This window comes from Salvelinus namaycush, chromosome 6, assembly GCF_016432855.1.
Source record: "Salvelinus namaycush isolate Seneca chromosome 6, SaNama_1.0, whole genome shotgun sequence".
NCBI classification, from domain to species: domain Eukaryota; kingdom Metazoa; phylum Chordata; class Actinopteri; order Salmoniformes; family Salmonidae; genus Salvelinus; species Salvelinus namaycush.
In genome coordinates, this window is record NC_052312.1 from 41103189 (window position 1) to 41128542 (window position 25354).

General features: G+C 44.6%; 1 protein-coding gene and 1 pseudogene across 1 annotated transcript; one reads left to right on the top strand and one right to left on the bottom strand.

Moving 5' to 3' along the window:
• The first annotated feature begins 5463 nt into the window (after window positions 1-5463).
• Window positions 5464-7794, top strand: LOC120049138 (annotated as a pseudogene).
• A 339-nt stretch (window positions 7795-8133) lies between these two features.
• LOC120050022 (mitochondrial 10-formyltetrahydrofolate dehydrogenase-like) lies at window positions 8134-24036 on the bottom strand. The gene is made up of 23 exons (XM_038996613.1): window positions 23917-24036; window positions 22310-22454; window positions 19196-19430; window positions 18179-18344; window positions 17941-18042; window positions 17319-17408; window positions 17015-17149; window positions 16635-16760; window positions 16379-16470; window positions 16011-16158; window positions 13340-13459; window positions 13053-13180; window positions 12703-12853; window positions 12451-12521; window positions 12167-12272; window positions 11791-11878; window positions 11478-11571; window positions 11288-11387; window positions 11083-11181; window positions 10721-10886; window positions 10085-10190; window positions 9780-9979; window positions 8134-9520 (listed from the first exon to the last, which is right to left on the bottom strand). Exons 1-23 carry the CDS (start codon window positions 23962-23964, stop codon window positions 9465-9467), a joined length of 2772 nt encoding a protein of 923 aa, XP_038852541.1. The 5' UTR covers window positions 23965-24036; the 3' UTR covers window positions 8134-9464.
• Window positions 24037-25354: the final 1318 nt, after the last annotated feature.

Here is a 25354-nt window from a genome sequence, read left to right on the forward strand (position 1 = left end):
TTCGGCGGAAGTCGTGACAGTGAATCACATGGGCTATTAACATCTTACTACACAACATACACTTAATATTAATTTCTTAGCTACAGTATACATATCTCATTGGCATATTACACCATTTATGCAGCAGCATACAAAACATTTTTGGACTCAACTTGTTGTACTGTGCTCACTTGAACAGGAAGGTGAACAACAAAGTCTGGCATTCTCTAGATTTATGGTGCTTTCAAAACAACTGGGAACTCAGAAAAAAACAAGGTCGAATCATGATGACGTCATTGATCTTAAGGTCATTGGTTTAGAAAGAGACCGGATTTAAATTCCGAGTTGAATGACCATTGTAAACGTGTTTTCAAATCAAATCAAAAAACTTTATTTGTCACATGCGCTGAATACAACATGTGTAGACCTTACCGTGAAATGCTTACTTACAAGCCCTTAACCAACAGTGCAGCTCAAGAAAGAGTTAAGAAAATATTTAGCAAATAAACTAAAGTCAAAAATAATAAAAAGTATCACAACAAAATAACAATAACAAGGCTATATACAGGGGGTACCGGTACCGAGTCAATGTGCGGGGATACAGGTTAGTCGAGGTAATTTGTACATGTAGGTAGGGGTGAAGTGACTATGCATAGATAATAAACAGCAAGTAGCAGCAGTGTAAAAAACAAATGGATGGGGGGATCAATGTAAATAATCCGGTGGCCATTTGGTTAAATGTTCAGCAGTCTTATGACTTGGGGGTAGAAGCTGTTAAGGAGCTCCGGTACAGCTTGCCGTGCGGTAGCAGAGAAAACAGTCTATGACTTGGGTGACTGGAGTCTTTGACAATTTTTAAAGCTTTCCTCTGACACCGCCTAGTATGTAGGTCCTGGATGGCAGGAAGCTTGGCCCCAGTGATGTACTGGGCCGTACCCACTACCCTCTGTAGAGCCTTACGGTCAGATGTCGAGCAGTTACCATACCAGGCGGTGATGCAACCGGTCAGGATGCTCTCGATGGTGCAGCTGTAGAACTTTTTGAGGATCTGGGGACCCATGCCGAATCTTTTCAGTCTCCTGAGGGGGACTATGTGTTGTTGTGCCCTCTTCACGTCTGTCTTGGTGTGTTTGGACCATGATAGTTCGTTGGTGATGTGGACACCAAGGAACTTGAAGCTCTCCACCCGCTCCACTACAGCCCCATCGATGTTAATGGGGGGCCTGTTCGGGCCGCCTTTTCCTGGAGTCCACGATCAGCTCCTTTGTCTTGCTCACATTGAGGGAGAGGTTGTTGTCCCGGCAGCACACTGCCAGGTCTCTGACCTTCTCCCTATAGGCTGTCTCATCGTTGTCGGTGATCAGGCCTACCACTGTTGTGTTGTCAGCAAACTTAATGATGGTGTTGGAGTCGTGTTTGGCCACGCAGTTCTGGGTGAACAGGGAGTACAGGAGTGGACTAAGCACACACCCCCGAGGGGCCCCAGTGTTGAGGATCAGTGTAACAGACGTGTTGTTGCCTGTCCTTAACACCTCGGGCGGCCCGTCAGGAAGTCCAGGATCCAGTTGCAGAGGGGGTTAGTCCCAGGGTCCTTAGCTTAGTGATGAGCTTCGTGGGCACTATGGTGTTGAACACTGAGCTGTAGTCAATGAACAGCATTCTCACATAGGTGTTCCTTTTGTCCAGGTGGGAAAGGGCAGTGTGGAGTGCGATTGAGATTGCGTCATCTGTGGATCTGTTGGGGCAGTATGCAAATTGGTGTGGGTCTAGGGTATCCAGGAGGATGCTGTTGATGTGTGCATGACCAGCCTTTCAAAGCACTTCATGGCTACCGACATGAGTACTACGGGCGGTAATCATTTAGGCAGGTTACCTTCACTTCCTTGGGCACAGGGACTATGGTGGTCTGCTTGAAACATGTAGGTATTACAGACTCGGTTAGGGAGAAGTTGAAAATGTCAGTGAAGACACTTGACAGTTGGTCCGCGCGTGCTTTGAGTACACGTCCTGGTAATCCGTCTGGCCCCTCGGCTTTGTGAATGTTGACCTGTTTAAAGCTCTTGCTCATATCGGCTACCGAGAGCGTTATCACACAGTCGTCCAGAACAGCTGGTGCTCTCATGCATCCTGCAGTGTTGCTTGTTTATTCACGACTTCCCAGTTGCCTTGAACTCACTGATGTCAAGTTTTCGCAGTTATTAGTTAACAGTTGTTTTGAGCGCCGCACAACTCATGCTTCATTCACAGCATGGGCTTTGTTAAATGTTTATCATTTTAAACTTGGAAAAGAGCACCTTAATCCCAGATTTGGGACCACACAGCCACTCCACTGAATAGCCGGCTAGTGATTTCTTTACAATACTTGAAGTTAGCCACTGTTACTGATTCCTTCCAAACCACTCATTGTTGAATTTGCGATTTCCAACTTGTTGTGTAATGTTTATGTGCAATGGTTGATCAGCACCGATAAGTTTTATCTATAATTTCTCTTCATTATTTCTCTTCATATGACAAGGATTATAAAGGATTTGCCAATAGAATGTCAACTTGATTCATGATGATGACTGCTAGCTAAGATTTTGAAAGTATGATGTTGACATGATCAGTCCAATCAAAGCTACTGTTCATATAACGTGATTTGACGTCATTTTATCTGTGACCAATAACCTTGAGCCATCTTGGATGGGCACTTCTTATGTAACTCTATGGCAGCACCCAAGGAACTAGAATTTTCTATCTCTACCCTTAGACTTGGTGGTGACGTAGTGTCCCCATGAGTGACAGAACAGTGAGCCAATCACGGCACAACGTCCGTATTCTCTGCAGGTTTGCCGCACCACCACAGAAAGCACTGAGCTAGGCTGAAACACCTGTATTTTGGAGCTGCCTTACTACAGGAAACAAAAAAGAGACCATGTTTGTATGCAGCTTTATTAACTCAATGATATATACATTGTTTGCAAACTGATATGTGACACGTATTAATGCCAAAATAACATGCAAAACAGACAAGCCCCCCCCCCCAAAATATATATATTTGTTTTTTTTTTGCTTAAAATGTGGGGCTCAAAATGAATGACGGGTTGCCACTGGTTGGTGATAATTCCTCGGATCATATGATCGTATGTCTGAGCACTTTACTTAATGTACAAAATGTGTTTTCGCCCCCTTGGTTTTGCGCCCCCTCGGGCTCGTGGAGGAGATCTTCGTGGGCTATACTGAGCCTTGTCTTAGGGTAGTAAGTTGGTGGTCTGTTGATATCCCTCTAGTGGTGTGGGAGCTGGGCTTTGGCAAACTGGGTGGGTTTATATCCTGTCCGGGGGTATTGTCGGACGGGGCCACTGTGGCCCCAGACCCCCCCCCCCCCCCCCCCCGTCTCAGCCTCCAGTACCTATGCTGCAATAGTCTATGTGCTGGGGGGCTAGGGTAGGTCTGTTATATCTGGTGTAATTATCTTGTCTTATCTGGTGTCCTGTGTGAATTTAATTCTCTCTCCCTCCCCTCCCAGAGGACCTGAGCCCTAGGACCATGCCTCAGGATTACCTGGCCTGATGACTTCTGGCTGTCCACAGTCCACCTGGCCGTGCTGCTGCTCCAGTTTCAATTGTTCTGCCTGCGACTATGGAACCCTGGCCTGTTCACCGGACGTGTTACATTGTCCTGGACCTGCTGTTTTTGACTCTCCCTCTCCCTCTCCCTCTCTCTCTCTCGCTCTCTCGCTCTCTCTCTCGCTCTCTCTCTCTCTACTGCAACTGCTCTCTCGAACACTGAGTGCTCGGCTATGAAAAGCCAACTGACATTTACTCCTGAGGTACTGACTTGTTGCACCCTCTACAACGACTGTGATTATTATTTGACCCTGCTGATCATCTATGGACGTTTGAACATCTTGAAGAACAATCTGGCCTTAATGGCCATTTACTCTTATAATCTCCACCCGGCACAGCCAGAAGAGGACTGGCCACCCCTCAGAGCCTGGTTCCTTTCTAGGTTTCTTCCTAGGTTCCTGCCTTTCTAGGGAGTTTTTCCGAGCCACCGTGCTTCTACATCTGCATTGCTTGCCGTTTGGGGTTTTAGGCTGGGTTTCTGCATAAGCACTTTGTGACATGTGCTGATGTAAAAAGGACTTTATAAATACATTTAATTTGTTTGCCAGAACCTTCTAAGCCTGGTATGTTATTTACAACATCATAAAGCTCCAAAAGCTTTCTTTGCACAAATTGCACCACTCACACTCCTAATGCTCTACAAATGTCATAGGTTTAATAAAAGATGTCAGTTCTGTCAGTAATAACATTACATTTAGCACATTATAATAAGAGTCTTCGTGATATAGATAAATACAGACAGTAGTGACCAATCATTTGGAGTCTAATATAATTAATCAAATTGTATCACCAGAAAAATTCAAAAATAAACTTTAAAAAAGTAGTTGACAAATTGTACAATTATAGCTATTTCATTTAATTTTACCATCAATGTCATGATCTTGACCATGAAATTAGAACAGGGACAAATATTTTTTAAACAAAACAATATATATATATATATTTTTAATACTTTTTTTATTGACAAATGATTAAAGTCAGGCAAGAACACATATAACATTTCACTGCACCTAACACGTTTATGTGACATCCTCTTCCTGCTACGAAACTCAGGGACTTTTATTTTGAAACGTCGTCGGCGTTCAAGACACCGGAAGTAGACTCCACGTTGCGGAAGCAAGCACAAAACAGCGGCAGCACACACGCTGAAGCAAAATCATCATACGAAGAAAATGGAATTAAATTTGAACAACAAGAAAACAAGCTCACAAGACTTGTTCGCGTGTGGCAACGGAGGAGGTTTGATCCTTTTTCCGAAATTGCTTTCTCAACTGATTTGACAAATTGTACAATTATAGCTATTTCATTTAATTTTACCATCAATGTCCTAGCTACATGCACCAACTCTTAACAACACTGTGTTCCAGTGGAGGCTGCTGAGGGGAGGATGGCTCATAATAATGTCACGACTGAAAAAAACGTGTTTGATACCATTCACTCCATTCTGGACATTGTTATGAGCCGACCTTCTCGCAGCAGCATCCCACTGTTGTGTTCATACTATCAGTGTGGTCAGATGTAACATTTCGGTGTCCATGTACATAGGTCTTCATGACAATCTTCTCCTCAAATCGAAGGGGCCCAAAGCTAGCAGTTCTTTGCAAACCAAGAGGGTCCCAAGAAGTAGTGGTGAGTTAAAAACATTTCTAGCGTTTGTTTGTAGATGGGCTAGGTTCTACAAATAGCCACGTCTTCTGCCAGGGTGCGCTGTTATTCCGTTTCAGGTCATTACCGAGACAGAAACAGAATAATAACAGCACACCATGGTTATTTGTAGATTCTAGCCAATCGAAATGTGTGTATTGCTTGCTAAATATGTTAAGTAGATTGCTACGTGTGTAGTTACAGTTGTATGTAAATGTGTCGTGTTTCAATTATGGACAGACTGCAGAACTTCCTGCCCCAGATGGCCCAGGCCAATGAGAAGCTCAAGTTGCAGATGGAGCAGGCACCTGAGGGCCACTATGACATAGAGAGGGTGGAGGAGTCTGGAAAGGTCATAGAGATGGTGAGTCTAGTGTGGCTGTCTTTTATAGCGAGGGGAAGTGTGACTTCGGAACACCACGAGCAGGCCTATCATATTGTGTAGCCTGAACAGCCGCTAGTGGTCGCTGTTATCTCGGTCCCACTCCAAAAGAGAGGTAAACAGCGACCACTAGCGACTGTTCAGGCTACATTTTGTGGAACAACTGAGCAGAGAAAGGGTCCTTCCAGTTTCCATCAGCTCAATTAAACTGAGACTCTGCGATATGACTTTGCCACAATTAACAGGTTGAGCCTCAGATGAGTGCAACAAGACAATGTGCTTCTGCACGGCTGGGTTTTTTGTCATTCTGCTGCAACATTATAGCTCCCGGGGCAACAACCGTGAAGTTTGGCCTTGTGCTTCGCACTCATAGTTTTTGTGGAAGTCTTCCATATTCTGCTGTTTACTTTGCACATTGCTGACTCTGTCCTTAAACTGCAGGTGAGACGTTGTGCGAGTTCGAGCTGATCACTTTTGTGAAGTCGGGGACCATCGTTGGTCACCGCCTTTCAAAGTGTGTTGCATTATCAGGATAAATATTGTCCGACTTGCACCTACATGTCGACTGCATGAACTTTACAGAAATCCTGTGATTAAAGGTCATCAAGTTTTGACTGCAAGTTTCTGCAGTTGCTCTTCACCAATTTCATCCTGCAGCCATCACCTGCATTGTGGGAGGCTCTATTGTCAACCAATCATTGGGCTGTTTTTGTTTGACTCACGTGAACGTGACCAAGGACGTGATTGAAACAGGAACCAACTTTGCTGCAATTCATGTATACAGTAGATATGTACAAATTGAATGTGATATGAGTCTTTCTCACCAATTGATTGTACAATGTACGCATATATTTTCAGTTTGTGAGTGTGATATGTGGGTTGGAGATGTTTATTTTGACATAAAGAAAAACTTAGCGAAAAAATGGGAGCACAGCCTTGCTGTTGGAAAACCACATTAGTGTCTGACTTTCGGCTTACCATTCAAATGAGCCCATTATGTTGATGGGATAAATTGTGTTATGTCGTTGATGACATTGATTCCCTTGTCTCTCTATCAGGGTGTGTCGCAGGTGGAGCTCAGTAGTTCAGACAGCGACTCAGACAAAGAGACTTCACAGGACAACGACGCCAACTCAGAATCTGAGGAGGAGCGCGCTCACAGAGGAGAACCTCAAACTGCCTGGCAACTACCAGAGGCAGAAAAAGAAGGTTCATATCCAAGTCCTGGAGAAACAAGTGGATTAGGCCGTTATAGGCCTCTAAAGAGACTACTGGGACAGTTGCAGTGTGGAATATTGACATGCGTTGGTAATACTAATCAACTGACGTGGGATCAGTTCTCCTTCTCCAAGCCCTTTTCATAACCATTATGAGTGAAAGAATAAGAACTTACCGTAGGAAGGTGAGGAGATGGTCCTGGAGGGCTAATGGATTAACAGTGGATGGAGACCTGCTGCAGTGAGGGATAAAGGGGACACTGGTGTCTACATAGGAGGGTGTCTGTACTATAAGGGCCAAATATCATGTGTCAACAAGTGTTTCAGTGCTATTTGAGCCATAATGAGATGGGGACTAAGCATTGAGTGCCTTCTCATGCATGTGCAGTAAGAATGTGCCTTACATCATTTCCTGTTTATCTGATGACCATAGGATACTTGTAAGGTTGACGTTCATAGTGGCTTGATGGTTCATTGATGGCAGAGAAAGACCTATCTGTATTCAATCCATTTTCAATAGACCATTTTCATATTGTTTGTGTACATTTTTAAATACGATTTATCACTAGCATAGATAATCAAGGCTACATTTGAATTATTTAAGCAGAACTGTTTGTCTGAATTTCTCATCTTCAACACCAAATGCTTTATATCTGTCTGCTTTGTTTTTATGAATAGTCCTAGTCCCAGCATTATGTTACAGTTGGTCACAAGGTTTGTGAGCTGTGAAGTCTTTCCCAGATCATTTTTTTCCTGAAACAAAAAGTACTGAAGCCGTGTACTGTATTTCATAAGTGTATGAAATCCAAGGTTGTTGTGTGGTTGTGAATGACACAGCATACACAAACGCTCGTGTTTAAAAGGGGTGAACTCTGGGATGCTGGCCTTCTATGCAGAGTTCATCTGTCCAGTGTCTGTGTTCTTTTGCCCATCTTAATCTTTTCTTTTAATTGGCCAGTCTGAGATATGGCTTTTTCTTTGCAACTCTGCCTAGAAGGAAACCACAAATGCTGATGCTCCAGATACTCAACTAAAGAAGGCCAGTTTTATTGTTGCTTTAATCAGCACAACAGTTTTCAGCTGTGCTAACAAAATTGCAAAAGGTTTTTCTAATGATCAATTAGCCTTTTACAATGGTAAACTTGGATTAGCTAACACAACGTGCCATTGGAACACAGGAATGATGGTTGCTGATAATGGACCTCTGTACGCCTATGTAGATATTCCATTAAAAAATCAGCCGTTTCCAGCTACAATAGTCATTTGTAACATTAACAATGTCTACACTGTATTTCTGATCGATTTGATGTTATTTTAATGGACAACATGTGCTTTTCTTTCAAAAACAAGCACATTTCTAAGTGACCCCAAACTTTTGAACGGTGGTATATGTTGGAAGACAAACAATACTGTATGTACCGGGGCTGGTTTTTGCACAAGGTTCGGAGGAGAATAGTCTCTCACATCTCCATAGAGACCAGATTTCCCTGTAGTTTTCAAAATGCTAATTGAAAATGGCACATAGGATGAAAATATATTCTTGAACGTATACTTTCTTAGTGTTAGCCGTTGTATTCGTATATCAACACTAGTCTTTCAAAGGTAGTTTATTTAATATTCTATTTAAATTAATATATATATTATTTACTAAAAACAATCTGCAGTTTCTACATTATTTTTGGACTTATAAATTGATATGTACTCATTGATTCTTGAATATACCTTAGAGATGCTTAATGAGCTTAGTTCAACTGTCGTACCCCATCATAACCCCAAATATAAGCTTTTTCTACTTCATCTTTTGTGAACAAAACATGGTTAACTATAATGTTGATGTCATGGAAGGTCAGTCCTTGCATCCATAGCTCTGTCTATACATTTGAGAGTAGTTACATTTCTTCAGCCCCATCCCTCAGTTCTTTTTACCAAAACGGGCAGGTAGGTTGGTGTGCTTTAAAAATGCATAATCTAGTGTTGTAACCTACAGTGCTCCTTTTCTGACAGAAATACAATGTCAAAAAAATATCAAATTATTCTGTGTGTTTTCTTTTGTTATAAAATATTTACAAATAACAATTTAACTAAGGGAGTTGTGGATATCTTCAGCAGAAGTGTGGCACCTAACATTGCTGAGCATACGAATTTGACATACGAATTTGAACCTGCATGCTTGAGCTAAAATGAAATGTTGCAAAAAATGTGTGACTGACAGAGCAGGAGGAGATTGCCTGAAGCGCTCGGCTTTTGAAAAGCAAAACGTTCTTTCATGATGAGCGGAGGAACCGAAACCTTAAACTCAAAGTGAAGGGGTGTTGATCCAGACGAATCCACCTTGGCTCTGGAATACTGAAATCCACCTCTGCGTTTGATATGTGCGATTTTCCTTTTGTAACTTTGGGGAAAACCGCCTGTGTCCATGATGTGTCCGTAATGCAAGTTCCCAAACAGAATGCTCAAAACTGTTGGCACCTTGAGACGAGGTCGTGGCAGAGGGTAGGCTACACATCAAAGGTCTCCTCTCTCACACACACCTGCTGTTAGGAAAGCGGAGCTGGACTCCTGATCGAGACTGACTGGTGAGTCGTGATCAGGTGGATTGATTGATCAGTCGTTGTTACAGTTTATTAGGCTGCCTTAGTACTCCACAGTCACTGCTTTGGTCCTGAGGTATTCGTTAAGAGCATCCTCTCCTGCCGACAGAACCGAAGCACAGTTAATCGGTCAAACTCAAATCAAGCATGTTGGGCTCGCAACAAAGCTTCTAGGCTCATTTTCTTTGAACTCTGGACTATGTTTCAAGAAAAAGATAAATAGATTTCCATGTATTTTCCATTGTTTATCACAGACCACCAACTAAAAATCAGTATACAATATGATCCACATTCCAATATGACCGTATCCAACATGAAACCCCTTGCCTAATGATTACATGATTAACCCCAGACTCACCAAGGTCTTTGCCGAAGCCGGACTGTTTAAAACCGCCGAACGGCGATGCCACGTCGGTCTTGTTGTAAGTGTTGACGAACACGGTCCCGGCGTCCAGCCTATCGCTCACGTACATGGCCTTGTTGATGTCGCGTGTGAACACGCCGGACGCCAGGCCGAACTCGGTGTCGTTGGCTCTGTTTAGCACGCCATCTATGTCACTGCAGGTCAAAAGGAGAAAAGGGATGTTGGGAACCACACACAGCTCTATTACTTGGGTCTGTGATGAGGAAAGGTTCTCTCTTTAGAAGACTGAGGAGACGTACCCGTCTTTGAACTTGGACACCACCATGATGGGGCCAAAGGACTCCTCTTTGGCGATGAACATGTGATCCTCCACGTCTGTGAACAGTGTGGGCTCCATGAAGAACCCTGGAGAGAAACCACATAGTGAAGTTAGCAATGATGATGGTGGTTGGCTGAAACGTTGCATTACAGTGGCCTCCAATTGTGTTGTACTGTACCATCAGTATTCACTAACCAGTCTTGTGTTACCAACTATTGCGGTACATATACTATTATATCCTACGTATTCTTCAGATATACTACATATTCTATCCACATACTGTCCATAATGTCTATACATCCCATCATATATATATACATATATACTCTGACAATGCTAATATTTCTATATTCCTTAATTCCATTATCTTACTTTTAGATTAGTTTGTATTGTTGTGAACTGTAAGATAATACTGCACTGTTGGAGCTAGGAACACAAGCAATTCGCTACACCTGCAATAACATCAGCTAAATACTGTATGTGTATGCGACTAAAACAACTTGATTTTTGATTTTAAACGCAGGTTATTCTACTGTAGCTACTTTGGTAGGAGTGCATACTGTGATACTAAGAGGGGCCTATAGTATTGAAAAGACACTGCTTCAAAAGTGTTTACCTGGCCTGTCCACCTGTTTGCCCCCGTACACCAGCGTGGCGCCCTCCTTCATGCCCACCTCACAGTACTCCACCAGCTTTTCCATGTGGGCCTTGTGGTTCTGGGGCCCGTGGTCCGTGGAGCGGTCCAGAGGATCACCCACTTTCATCTTCTTTATCTCCTCCAACTGATGGGGTGAAGAGGAGGGGAGACAGAGGAAGAGGAATGCAAAGGCTATGATGAGGAAAAGGATCTTGAGAGACCCTTGAGCTACGCTACACGGAGACTCAGTTGTTGTGGGGTGAAGGAAACGGAGGAAGGGAAGGAAGAGGAGAAGTGTATTGTGCGTTTTGGACTCTTGTGGGAGGGTTCAGGATACTCACCACTCTCCTGATGTACTCGTCATGTATGGACTCCTCCACGAACAGGCGTCCAGCAGCGATGCAGTTCTCTCCTTTGTTGAAGAACACAGAACTCATACCCTGCAGAAAGGGAGATGGAGGGGAAGGGAATATGACAAAAATAAGAGCAGGTTCTCTTTTCCTTCTGTTTTAGTTACTCTCTCTTTTCTTTCCCTCCCTCTCTCACCATGCGCACAGCCTTGTCCATGTCACAGTCGCTGAAGATGATGAGTGGAGACTTCCCTCCTAGCTCCAGAGAAACCTTCTTCAGGTTACTCAGCGCACAGCTGCAACAGGAAATGACACGTGAGCCTGAGCAGGAAGTAGCCCAATATCACCATATCAGGAATAACTGGGGTCCCAGCCCCCTACTGTACCTTTTCATGATCTGTTTGCCGATAGGGGTGGAGCCTGTGAAGCCCAGTTTACGGATGTCAGGGTGGTCAGACAAGCGCTGTCCCACCATCCCACCTATTAGAGAGATGGGGGATAGGGAGGTAGAGAGAGAGAAAGGGGTGAGAGGGTGGCAGGGGAAGAAAGGGTAGTAGAGATGAGGGAGAGAGGGTGGTAGATGGGGAGATGAGTGAGAGAAACAGAAAAATAAAGATTAGAATCAAAAACCTTATCTAATAAGATCTCCTGGAGGACCTCTCCCTTCCCACAAGCTCTTGCTCCCTTGTGTCCTGTTACCTGAGCCAGGAACGATGTTGATGACTCCCTTGGGAATGCCAGCCTTCACAGTCAGCTCAGCAAACTTCAGGGCTGACAGAGGAGTAACCTTTTGGACGAGAGCAGAGAGCGAGTGAAACATGTTCCTTGATGTGGACACGGGGAAACTCTTCAAGTGAATCAAATGACATCTGATATTCACATATGTGGTTCAGCAATGTGCAGTGCTAGAGAGGCTATTTTAACACGTCGGCCTGCAGAGAAAGGTTACGTTAGGTGGAGTTGTGCGTGACAGGTAGGGTCGTGTGTGACTGCTGTGTTACATAAGTTGTTCACCTGCTGGTATAAAATCTACGACTGAATCTGTTGTAACGTATGCAGGTGTATGTTTTCTCACCTGTGCAGGTTTCAGGACCAGTGTGTTTCCAGCTGCGAGGCAAGCGGCACTCTTCCATGCCAGCATCATGAGTGGGTAGTTCCAGGGAATGACGATGGCGCACACACTGGCACCCAGGAAACACACAACACTCACCGTGAGCAGGTGCCACAGGTCAGCCAAAAGCAGTGGTTACTACAACCAATACTCAAACTAAAACCACTACTCATGAATCATGTTCATATCGAAATGCATATTGATATTTCCTAGTAGAGTTGTATCACATGTGAACTCTGACCCCTTACCCCAGAGGTTCCTTCTTGGTGAAGGTCAGATTGCGATTGGGCCTGGCCTGGTTGATGGGTATCGTCTTGCCCTGTAGCAGACAGGATATAATAGAAGATATCCTTAGACTACTAGATTACTGAAAAAGATTGAGACAACTAGGTCAGGATTTGGCAAACAGGGACATGTGAATGAAAAAGAAGTGGAGCCAGTTTCATCATACAAAACATCTTTATATTTCACATATCTGGCCCATGCAGGTGAAACTGTACCTGGATCTTGTCGCACCAGCCGGCGAAGTAGCGGAAGGTCTGGATGGACATGCCTACGTGGGTCTTCAGGGCCAGGGTGTAGACAGCTCCAGAGTCTATGGACTCTATGGTGGCCAACTCCTCCTGGTGCTCCTCCATAAGGTCAGCCAGCCTGGTAGGGTGGGGAGGTCAACAAAAGAGATGGAGGTAGGGTTCACTGGCAGTCTTTGTCCTCAAAATATATTATTGTTGTATAAATGGATATAAATCTGCACTATTTAAACAAGTTCCCTGATAGTAACTATACTCCATAATGAGTCGAGGCAGATCTCCACCAGGCCTCTAGGAGGCGCTGTAGGCTTGGTGCTCACTTGTACAGCAGGGTGCCACGATCTCTAGGGTTCATCCTGCCCCAGGGGCCAACCTCAAAGGCCTCTTTGGCTGCTGCTACCGCCCGGTCCACATCTCCCACTGACGCGTAGGCTACCTTACAGATCACCTACGGAAAAGGGTTAACATTTAATGATCTCTCAATACAATAATGTCCACGAGTATGTATGTCAGTGTGTATGTGAGAGTGTATATCTAAGTATGATAGATGAGTAATAGTAGGATGTGTGTGTGTGTTCAGGCGTATCTGTTTAGCATTACAACTCACAGAGCCATCGGCAGGGTTGATGGTATCGGCGGTCTTGCCGTTCTCTGCGTCCTCAAACTTGCCATTGATGAAACACTGCCAAGGCATCTTCACCGTCATGTTGTTGACGTCTTTAGTAGCCTGGGAACCAAACCATGACAGTGGCATAACATTACACGTCAAAGACAAATTACAGATCCAGCTGTGTCTTATAAACACGTGTATATGTGTGTCATACAAACGCTTGACAATACAAGTGGAAAGTGAGTGGGAAACAGTGTTTCTCATCATCATCAATAGTAACATCATCTCAAATCAAACTTTATTTGTCACATGCGCCGAATACAACAAGTGTAGACTTTACCGTAAAATGCTTACTTACAAGCCCTTACAAACCAACAGTACAGTTCAAGAAAAGAAGAAAAATATTTACCAAGTAACACAATAAGAATAACAATAACGAGGCTATATACAGGAGGCACCGGTACCGAGTCAGTGTGCAGGGGTACAGGTTAGCTGAGGTAATTTGTACATGTAGGTGGGGGTGAAGTGACGATACATAGATAATAAACAGCGAGTAGCAGCAGTGTACAAAAGGGAGGGGGGTGGAGGGTAGAAACTGTTCAGCAGTCTTAGAAGCTGTTCAGCAGTCTTGTTCAGCAGTCTTATGGCTTGGGGGTAGAAGCTGTTGAGGAGCCTTTTGGTCCTAGACTTGGCGCTCCGGTACCGCTTGCCACGTGGTAGCGGAGAGAACAGTCTATAACTTGGGTGACTGGAGTCTCTGACAATTTTATGGGCTTTCCTCTGACACCGCCTATTGTATAGGTTCTGGATGGCAGGGAGCTTGGCCCCAGTGATGTACTGGGCCGTCCCCACTACCCTCTGTTGCTCCTTACGGTCAGATGCCGAGCAGTTGCCATACCAGGCGGTGATGCAACCGGTCAGGATGCTCTCGATGGTGCAGCTGTAGAACTTTGAGGATCTGGGGACCCATGCCAAATCTTTTCAGTCTCCTGAGGGGGAAAAGGTTTTGTCGTGCTCTCTTCACAACTGTCTTGGTATGTTTGGACCATGATAGATCGTTGGTAATGTGAACACCAAGGAACTAGAAACTGTCAACCCGCTCCACTACAGCGCCATCGATGTTAATGGGGGCCTGTTCGGCCTGCTTTTTCCTGTAGTCCACGATCAGCTCCTTTGTCTTGCTCACATTGAGGGAGAGGTTGTTGTCCTGGCACCACACTGCCAGTTCTCTGACCTCCTCCCTATAGGCCGTCTCATCATTGTCTGTGATCAGGCCTACCACTGTTGTGTCGTCAGCAAACTTAATGATGGTGTTGGAGTCGTGTTTGGCCACGCAGTCGTGGGTGAACAAGGAATACAGGAGGGGACTAAGTACACACCTGAGGGCCCCCAGTGTTAAGGATCAGTGTGGAAGATCTGTTGTTGCCTACCCTTACCATCAGGATCCAGTTGCAGAGGGAGGTGTTTAGACCCAGAGTTCTTAGCTTCGTGATAAGCTTCGTGGGCACTATGGTGTTGGCTGAGCTGTAGGCTGAGCTGTAGTCAATGAACAGCATTCTCACATAGGTGTTCCTTTTGTCCAAGTGAGAAAGGGAAGTGTGGAGTGTGATTGAGATTGCGTCATCTGTGGATCTGTTGGGAAGTATGCGAATTGGAGTGGGTCTAGGGTGTCCGGGAGGATGCTGTTGATGTGAGCCATGACCAGCCTTTCAAAGCACTTCATGGCTACCGACGTGAGTGCCACAGGGCGGTAATCATTTAGTCAGGTTACCTTTGCTTCCTTGGGCACAGGGACTGTGGTGGTCTGCTTGAAACAGGTAGGTATTACAGACTCGGTCAGGGAGAGGTTGAAAATGTCAGTGAAGACACTTGCCAGTTGGTCCACGCATGCTTTGAGTACACGTCCTGGTAATCCATCTGGCCCAGCGGCTTTGTGAATGTTGACCTGTTTAAAGGTTTTGTTCACATTGGCTACCGAGAGCGTTATCACAGTCATCCAGAACAGCTGGTGCTCTCGTGCATGCTTCAGTGTTGCTTGCCTCGAAACGAGCATAAAAGGCATTTAGGTAGGTTAATCTTAATCGTATGTCATACATTTTATTTTCCAATGATTGCACGTTAGCAAGAAGAACGGATGGCAGTGGGAGTTTCTCGCTCACCTACGGATTCTCAGAAGGCTGCCCGATCTGCGTCCCCTTTTCCTATGTCTTTTCTTCACGCAAAAGGCGTGGATCTGGGCCTGTTTCAGTGAAAGCAGGATATTCTTCTCTCGGGCTCGTTAAAGGAAAAGGTTTCTTACAGTCCTCTGTGAGTAATCTTAGTTCTGATGTCCAGAAGTTATTTTCGGTCATAAGAGACGGTAACTTTTAACTTATGTACACAATAAGTTAAAAAATAAGTTACACAAAATGCAAAAAAACTAACAAAATAGCACAATTGGTTGGGAGAATGTAAAACGTTAGCTATGTTCTTCAGCGCCATCTGTGCTCTGTATGACTAGCCTGGTCTCAGATCAGTGTGTACTGTCTTGCCAACTCCTTTGGTCATTAATTGTGGTGTCTTGCCAACTCCTAAGATCATTGTTGCACAACTGACCATAGGAGTCGGCAAGACAGCACAAACTGATCTAGGACCAGGCTACTGTATGACAGTTGTTTGTCTGACTCACATAGTCGATGACCATCTCCTCCTCCTGGTCCTCTCCCCTCAGCCTTCTCACAAACATCTGGATGAAGTCCTGGAAGGTGGTGGCCATGTACACATCCTCATTCTGCAGCTGCAACCCTACACACTTCTGCTTGATCTCCTCCACTAGCCTGGGGAGAAGATGGGGTTATAGCGGGGTCATAGTGAAGTAATGTCAGGTCATAGGAGAATATGTCACTCAGGTACAATGGGGCCAACTAGAGTCACAAAAGTCACCATGATGATTAAAAGCCGATCACTGCTAATAAAATATATAACAAAAAAACTCTAGGTCAAGTGAGGGAAATGAAGGGTTAAACCAGGTCAATGCCAGTGAAAGCATACACTCACCTGACCACGTCCATAGAAGCAGCTCCTGACTTGAAGAAGTCTGTGGTTTCCTCGATGGCAGCAACGTTGCTCAGAATGCCTTTCCAGATGTCCTGGGGTGACAACACACTGAATCAGTGGCGCTAACTGAACAGCTTCTATCTGAATCATGCATTTGCAACATGGTGGTATACTAAGTAACAGATTCTGTTGTAGTAGTGTCAAACTGTCACACATGGCTACGTGGAAGCCTTCAGAGATACAATGAGAAACGTACTCGTATCTCCTCTGCCATCTTCTTCTCGTCATCAGTCAGCTCCACGCTGGCGGTGTCTCCTGAAGAGAAGTACTTAGCAGCAGAGATCATCTTCCCATCCTCAAACTGCAGGTTCTTCACCATCAGCTGTGGAGGAACCAGAGGAGGAAGAGGGTGAGGAGAGGGAGAAGGAGGAGAGGCAACACATAGTTAGGCCTGAGCTATGTCTTAATGACTAAACTGGAAAAATCATTCCCGAAATAAACATTAGAAGCCATCGGAGGTTTATAGATATAGTGCTCTGTTACAGCACAGGTAATACAGTTAACAGGGTTGCCACTAGACACTTGCCTGTACATTTCCCTATTCATTTCCCATTGATCTCATTTTCTGTGACTCACCGCTTTGCTATCTGACCCGTACAGAACCAGCCCGTTCTTGGTGACGACACCAGGCTGGGACGCTCCCTCTATCTCCAGGGGCTGACCGGCTGGCACCGACTCTCCCAGCATGGACGACCCGTACAGAGTCACAGTCTAAGGAGAGAGAGGACATGGGTTCGATTGACATACTGCCAATGAGACAGACAGACACACACACACAGTAATAAAGAAACAGAACATTAGACACTACGTACAGTTCATACATACACTGTAAATGTAAGTGTGTGTGCAAGTGTGCAAGTGTGTGTTTTTGGGAACGCACCTGACCATCAATGACCGCCCACGCTCCGGGGACTTTGTCGTGGCCACGGATCCAGTTGTGGATAGCCTCTGCCGGCTGGGCTAGGTTGACCTTGAGGACAGACAGAAGATGGGTGAGTAAGAAAATCGTCCTTTTCAGACACTTCTTTCCTTGGTTTCTAGGAACCAGGGGGAGGCCAAACAGTTGGCTGCCTATTATGCAACACTTAGAAGAGGGACCTTAAAAATAACCCCTCACTCCCTCCTCGCCTTAAGAATGTTGGCCAGTGCTATAGGCTCTAGTAAGTTAACACTCCCCACCCCCTAAAACCCCTCAAACCCTACCCCCTCCTTCTACAGCCCCTCCTTCTACAACCCCTCATCCCATTACTGGCCCTAGTACATCACCCTCTCGCTAAACAGGACTTTTCCAAACTGAGTAATGAATGGACGTAATGTGGAATAAAATGGCTACAAATTGAGCAACATCAAACTGCCATAGTAATTTGAGCAGAAAAGTGACAGGACAGGACATTATTTGAATGTTTATTTCCCAACATGATATTTGACTTAGTTTCCTTCATTCCCTACAAACAGCCTTAACCAGGTGACCCTGTTTCACACACCCACATTCAGTATCTCACCTTGGAGTTGGACTTCTTCTGGATACCCTCGTAGCTGGCCCCCTCCTCTGTCTGGGGGACGCGTGGGGCCTTCCCATCAGCGATCAGCTGCACTGACTCCACCTGCACCACAGGAATACACCAGCCCCCAAGCAATGTCAGTGTGTTGCGTGTTACAGCTGTGGGACTGTGATATGTTTTATCCTGATTGTGATCGGAGGATGGACAGATGGAGATGGTGGTGTGTTGCTATGGTTACCATGGCCTTGATGCCCTCTGGAAAGAGGAAGCGATTGTAGAGGGAGTCCACCGTGTCGTTGGGTTCCACAGGACACTCTCTCTGGAGCAGGATGGGACCGGTGTCCAGACCGTCATCAGCCCAGAAGATGGAGAACCCAGCCTTCTTATCCCCCTGGATCAGAGTCCTGAGGACACAGGACCAGGTCAGACACAGAACCAACGTCAAGCATAGAACCACGGTCATTCATAGAAACAGGGATGTACCCAGAAACAGGGTCATACATGGAACCATATGGAGCAGGCCACTCATGGAATCAGGTCATGCATAAAACCAGGAACTAAAACGTGACAAAGCTATTAGCTGGAAAAGAGTAGGCTACATGAAAAGTGCAATAATGTTAATATAACCATCTGTGTGTTTTCACACACACACGGTCACGGTTTTCAGTGAATTTATGTCAATCACGAAGCTCATCTGCATTTCCTGCAGAGCAGGAAAATTCTCAGCAACAAAAGAGTGATCAAATTAAGATTCTACACCTGTAGTACAGAGCGAGAGAAAGCCAGACTTTTCCATAGAGCCCACTCACATGTAGGTTAAAGAGCCAAGTCAGACACAGATCAGTGTCAAATATAGGCTAAATCCACATAGCTGTTCACACACAGAGACGGCCATAGACACACACACACACGCCCCGAACACAGATAACAGGAACCGAGAATAGATAAGGGTAGGAAAAAGATAAGGCAAACTGTACTCAGCCAAACACATTACAAAAAGTTCATCCCCAAACCAGACCAGTTAGATAGCACCTCTCACTCCTGCTCAGCTCTCCAGCAGGTGTTTAACTATATGGGCAAGGCACACACTAAAGACTTTACACTGGTCATGGCTACGTATTGACAACAGCTGAAATGACCACATGTGCCTCTGCACTTGACCGTCTCCATTCACCACACACACCCTACCCCACACGCCTATAAACCTTAATCCTCACACTATCTTAACCCTTTCTTTCTCCCCTCCCTCCCTCACCAGTTGATGGCGGAGGCCCCGCGGTGCAGGGGCAGGATGGAGGGATGGTAGATGATGGAACCGTGGGCCGGGTGGTCGATCACGTTCATGGGGATGAACTGGGAGCAGAAGGGCATGACGTTGAGCTCCGCCCCCACCGCCTTGTAGGCCTCCACTACTTCCGGGATGGGCTTCCCTTTGACACGCCACCGCGGGAACTTAAAGACTGGCGTCCCGTCCTTCTCCGCCACTACCGCTGGGGGGAGAGAAAGGTTGGGGGAATTGTAGACAGAACATTTCTATATTTTCTTTCTTAATTTAAAAACGAGTTTTTACTTTTGTACAGTATACAGTATGTGACTGTGTATCTCAGTTTATCTGTGTGACCGTTATCTGTGTGAGCTGGGTGTGCGTCAGGGTTCATTCTGAATTGAGTTGCGAATTGCTCTTTCATTTCAATTAAATTCTTGAATTTGAATTGGCCACACCCAACATGAAGCAGAATTTGAATCAAATTTGAATGAAAGGAAGTAGAATTTAATTAAATGAAATTCAAATGGATTATTTATTCTACACATTACCATAGTAATGTTTATTTTGATATCATGCATGGTTAGTTACCAGTACCATAAGGTTGAAACATTTCATTTTTAAACTCATTCTCAACAATTTCAAATAATTAGTGGTCTGGACAAATTCTAAGATCATGTTGTGGGTTGTCTATAATAATTCATAATTCCCTTAGTGTTTTTAAATATTAGAAAAAAAAATTGTAATCAAACTAATATTTGAAATGGTATGTGAATTCTTTGCATTAATAAGTAGCATATCCTGTTGATAAAAGACTACTCATATGAATGAGACTTTCATGTTTCATGTCTCAGTTGAGTTGCTTTGAATTAAATTCAAATCAAATTCTGCTTCCTGTGGCCAATTCAAATTAAATTCCAATTCACTGTTTAAATTGAATTAAATTCCGAATTGACACCAACTCTGGTGTGCGTGGGGGTTCCGGTCTTCCCCAGTTCCAACCAGTTCCAGGGCACAGCCTGCTCTACTACCCTACTAGGGTTATGGTTACATGAAACCCACACTTTGGCCCCACCTGCTCCACACAAATTAAATTACACACACACGCTGATGGGAGGGGTGGGACAGGACAGGGAGCTGGCCTAGGGGCACACGGTCCGTCTCAGAGTGAGTGCGTGCACCGGTGTGTGTGTGTGTGTGGTAAAGGCCACATGGAGCTGTTGGCCTCATCCAGCCAGCTATGCTAATCTGGGTGCTAAGCATGGTAGTAGCCTCGTAGTAATGCTTTATAAGAAGGCCATGCTTTATGCCATGGCAATAAGTGAAGTGTTAGAGGCTGTTTGACTCACAGACGGTTAGGCTAATAGTGCCATTTTCGGTTTACCATTCAACGCTACGTTCGAGTGATGCGCGGGCATCCTGACATCAAAAAGCTCTGTAGCAGCATAGCTAAAGCTGATGTCGGGACCTTGACAAACTTAAAAGCGAGTGAGTGATGACCATGAAAACACACAGGACTGGTTGCTATAGCTATTTTCAACAAGTATATTATTCTTCTGGCTTTATCTAACTCTATTGTTCATATTTTACCTTGACTTGCTAGCTTGCTTGTTAACTTGTACAAGCTGAAGTTGCATGGGATCATATCCACTGCTAGGTAAACAAAGAGGTTTCTGATGACGAACTGTGCATGCAACTTTTCATGTGACATTACATCATCATTACACTGTCATTACACATCATTACACATTACACAATGTAAACATTACACAATGTAAACATTTACACAGTAGGCAAAAAACACCCACAATCAAACCATCTGCTCGGTAAAAACTTTGCCTCAGGCTAATAACAGGCAAATCAAATGTGAAACAATGTTTTACTTAAATGTTTGACCATATTGTGTAACAAGGTTTCCTTTACAGTACCTGTGTCCAGCAATTCAGGCCCTGACAGGTCTCTGGACCAGAGGTCCTCTGCCAGATCAACTCAACGGGAATGTTATTTTTACAGGGATGCCCAAAAAAATCGTAATAACACAGAGGTCTGTTTCCCTAGCCAAACGGCAAAAATCTCTCAATCCTGTGCCAAGAACACAGTGGGTCGCTGTATAACCTCACTGCAGAGCAGAGGAGGCTGGTAGGATGAGCTATAGGAGGACGGGCTCATTGTAATAGTTAGAATGGAATAAATGGAAGAGTTAAACACGTGGTTTCAATATGTTTGCTGTGTTTGATACCGTTCCATTCCAGCCATTACAATGAGCCTGTCCTCCTATAGTTTCTCCCACCAGCCTCTTCTGCTGCAGAGTCAGGCTGAACTGAAGTTAGTCCCAATTACCCTGATTTAGCCTAACAGGGTTTGGTCAGGGGTGTGTATCTCCCCTGTGTGTGGTTGTTTGTTTGCCTAGCAAGGACGCAGTGACGTTAAACTACGGATATTGTCCCATCTAGTCAGTTAGCCTCTCTATAGAGAGAGAGAGAGGATAGAGCAAAGCAGAGATAGAATGAAGAAAGAGAAAGGGGGAGAAACACAGAACAGGGACCCTTGCCGTCCCAGCTGATGCATTATGGATGCATTATGCATCATATCAAACCAGGGCCTCTCCCTACTAAGGCAATGGGCTCACAGTCCTAACGCTAGGCATAAAGGCCTGTCTTTGTACAGGAGCCTTAGAGTCAACACGGATCTACCTCCCTCACTGACAGAGTCAGTCCTCTCCTGACCCAGAGAGACCCAGGGATAAAGGGGCTTCCGCCTCAGATTATCAGGGTAACCACTGAAGCCGTTACATCTCATTTAGAAAAGTGACTGGGAGTAATCATTTACACAAACTCCACTAACTCAGTTAGACCGTGGGAGTCAGAGAGGACGGACTGGATCTTGACTGAGGCCATGCAGATGGTAACAATGTAAAGAGGGGGCCATGCTCTGGTGAGGATGCAAGCATGCCACTTCCATAAAAGCTTTGCTGCAATATTCATTCACTGAGTCATGATAACTTGTTCCCCTCCAAAAAAGAGGGCATGAGGAAGAGAAGGAAATAATGGAGAAGAGAGAAAGAGAGACTCCCCCTCCAGTCATCACCAGTGTGTCAATACTTACCCAGAGGGTCTGCCTTGCCATCCCTATCTGGCACAGTGAACACACCCACCACCCTATGGCCCTGCTTCCGTAGGTTGGTGTACACTTCCTGTCCAAACAGGCTCTGACCAATCAGAGCCAGTCTCAGCTTATTTTGGTAATAATTCTGGAGGAGGCAGGAGATAAGAAAGAGCATGTGAGTTAGAGTGGTAAAAACTCTTTCTGACACATGAGAATAGCCTATACTGTACTGGTGGGCTTTAAGAACAAAACACATATATTTTCCCCATATCCCTCAGGCTTTGAACCAATATGACCGACTACTGATGGAGACAAACTCCAACTTTCAATTGGACCATACCCATGTCCATGACCAATATTCAGTTTCACTTCTAACATCCCTCGTGTTGAGTATACATAGGCATTTTGTAACGTTGAAAAGCATTTATACTCTGTCCCTCTCCAATACTCTTCCCTCTCCATTGCCAAGTTTTTTTTAGGAGTTTCTGGCAGCCAGACTGGCCCAATGGGCAATAAATCTTGGTCCTCTGGGAGAGAGAGTAGTCTGAAATGCTATTGGCTACAGAGAGCACAACCCCCCTCCAACTAGAATGAATGCTCAAGTATGTTCAAATGAGGCTACTCCAATCAGTGTGTCTGTCTGGAAGTTCATGTGAAAATGGAAAGTTTCAAGTTTCCAATGCCGAAATAGACTAGGAATAAAGTAAACACTATAGCTGTTCATGTGTAATAACGTAATACATGTTAAGACAATGTAATAACCACATAATACATGTTATGACAATGTGTTATTCAATTGTTATAGCCTAATGTAAACAGCTCCTGTGAACGCTTACACCCAGACAGGCATGGTAGGCGAACATTTTCCAGCACTGAGTGACTACCTATCAGCCAGCTAAAACGGCAATGATAAGAGATACATTTCTGCCGTTACATTGTAACCACCTACAGTTGCAGTTTGATATGGGCCGGTGTTGTTTACACAACCATATCGTATCAGTCCCTTTTCCTTGCTAATATCCTGAAAGTAACTTCCATGTCAGTCGAATTATAGGCAGTTCGTTGCGTGTATGTGGATTTCTGGATAGTGTGTTGCTAAGCCGCTCTGTTCAGCTGTCTGTGGTCTCTCTCGTTCAGCTGATGCAACTCCCCACGAACTGTACAATGGAAGTAATTCGTGCAGCGATGGAGACAACGTGCATAACGTGGCAACTGGCAAAGACATGTCTTTCTTTGTATGGTTGTTAGAATACAAATACATAGTACATAATATGAATTCGCCTTTATAGTAACATCTTTACTAATGCTGCATATCAGATATCAAAATAGAGAACTGTCAAGCATGCATCATATTTTGATTAGATTGTAGGCTACTGTGAATGTGCACTGTGCACACCCAGGCATTTACAGATCTGAGACCGAGTCATTCATTCATTGTAACATATGAAGATGACTCGATTTCAACCTGATATATATTAATGCATTAGAACAACAATGACAACATCGTGTGAATCAGCTGGCAAGCAATTAGGATTCTCCATAGCGACAAAGGGAGGGCGGGGGGAGACACAGGGGATCGCGGATGCAACATAAACAATGTTACTTACAGAGCTGGTAGAGAATTTCCTAGTGATTCTGTTCGCTGTCCACAACATGATGGCTGTATTAATTAACACAAATTAAAAAACAACAGAATTAGTCCAACGTGGTCTGGGGACGTGTACGAGCTCCTGATGACACACACACCTGCCTCGCAATGACAGCGGTTCGAGCTAGCCACAGCCAGCTTATACCCGACAACCGGCGTGTGCGCGGGGTACTGGCTACGTGCGCGCTCACGAATCCTACTACTTCAATGAGGCACGTATGTATTTTACATTTGACAGTCTTACTGGCGTTATAGTAAGAATTGCTTTTCGCGATGAATTGTGCGTGCTACCAGTGGAATATCTATGTAATTTTATCAAAAGACCACGAAACCGGCCGGACACGAAGACGCAACATTGATCGACATTCATGTTTAAAAAAATAAAAATAAAAAAACGCGTAACCTTCATCTAGCGCCCCTTTTGAATGGGTTATGACGAGTAGGCTACTATTACATTGTAATTCCATTGTGATCAAATATAAATAGCAGCCATTATGTACTATTTTAGATTGGTGCATTTTATACAAAATGATCTGTATTAGTTTATTTCAATGTTGATCATAATAAAATAATAAAACCACACACACACATCAGTATCATCACAGACCATATGTAACTTTGTGATTGTTTAGTCATTCATTTAATTTCATCCATTCACTACAGGCCCAAAGTCTGGACAGCTTTTCCATCTCAGCAAAACCATCGATGTGTAAACACACTTTGACCTCTGCTGAACACCCTGATGGAAAACTAGAGCAGGGCAGCTCTCTGGATAGTAGTGGAAGGAACCCCAAACATTCACAACAAGGTGCTTTAAACACTCAACAGTTATGCCCTCTCCTGAGTGAAGATTGTGTAACATGAGGAATTATGCATTTGTATTGTTTATGAGTGAGGACAATCGTATCAAGGTGATTTGTTCTGTAATTCAGATTCAAGTTTGTAAAGCAGAATCAATCATAAGTCTCCATTTCAACATACAGTATATTATATCGTCCATTGTAGGCAGACTCAGTTGGTTCAATGTTCAACTGTTAGAACACACCAGTACCTACTCTGTGTTGCCTAGCTATATCAGCGAGAACACACCTGCTGCTGTGACTCCCATAGTGAATGAGCTCTGATCAAACATTCTACCCCCATCCACACTGAACTGCCTGGCACAGGTTCCCCCATGCCAAGGTCAACAGGGTTACTTCTCAGTATGAAGAGATGCGCAAGCAAGGATGAACCCCCCCCCCCCCCCCCCCCCCCCACACTGAACTGCCTGGCACAGGTTCCCCCATGCCAAGGTCAACAGGGTTACTTCTCAGTATGAAGAGATGCGCAAGCAAGGATGAACCCCCCCCACACACACACAAAATGTCTACTGATATCACTGTGGTCATCTGGGCAGT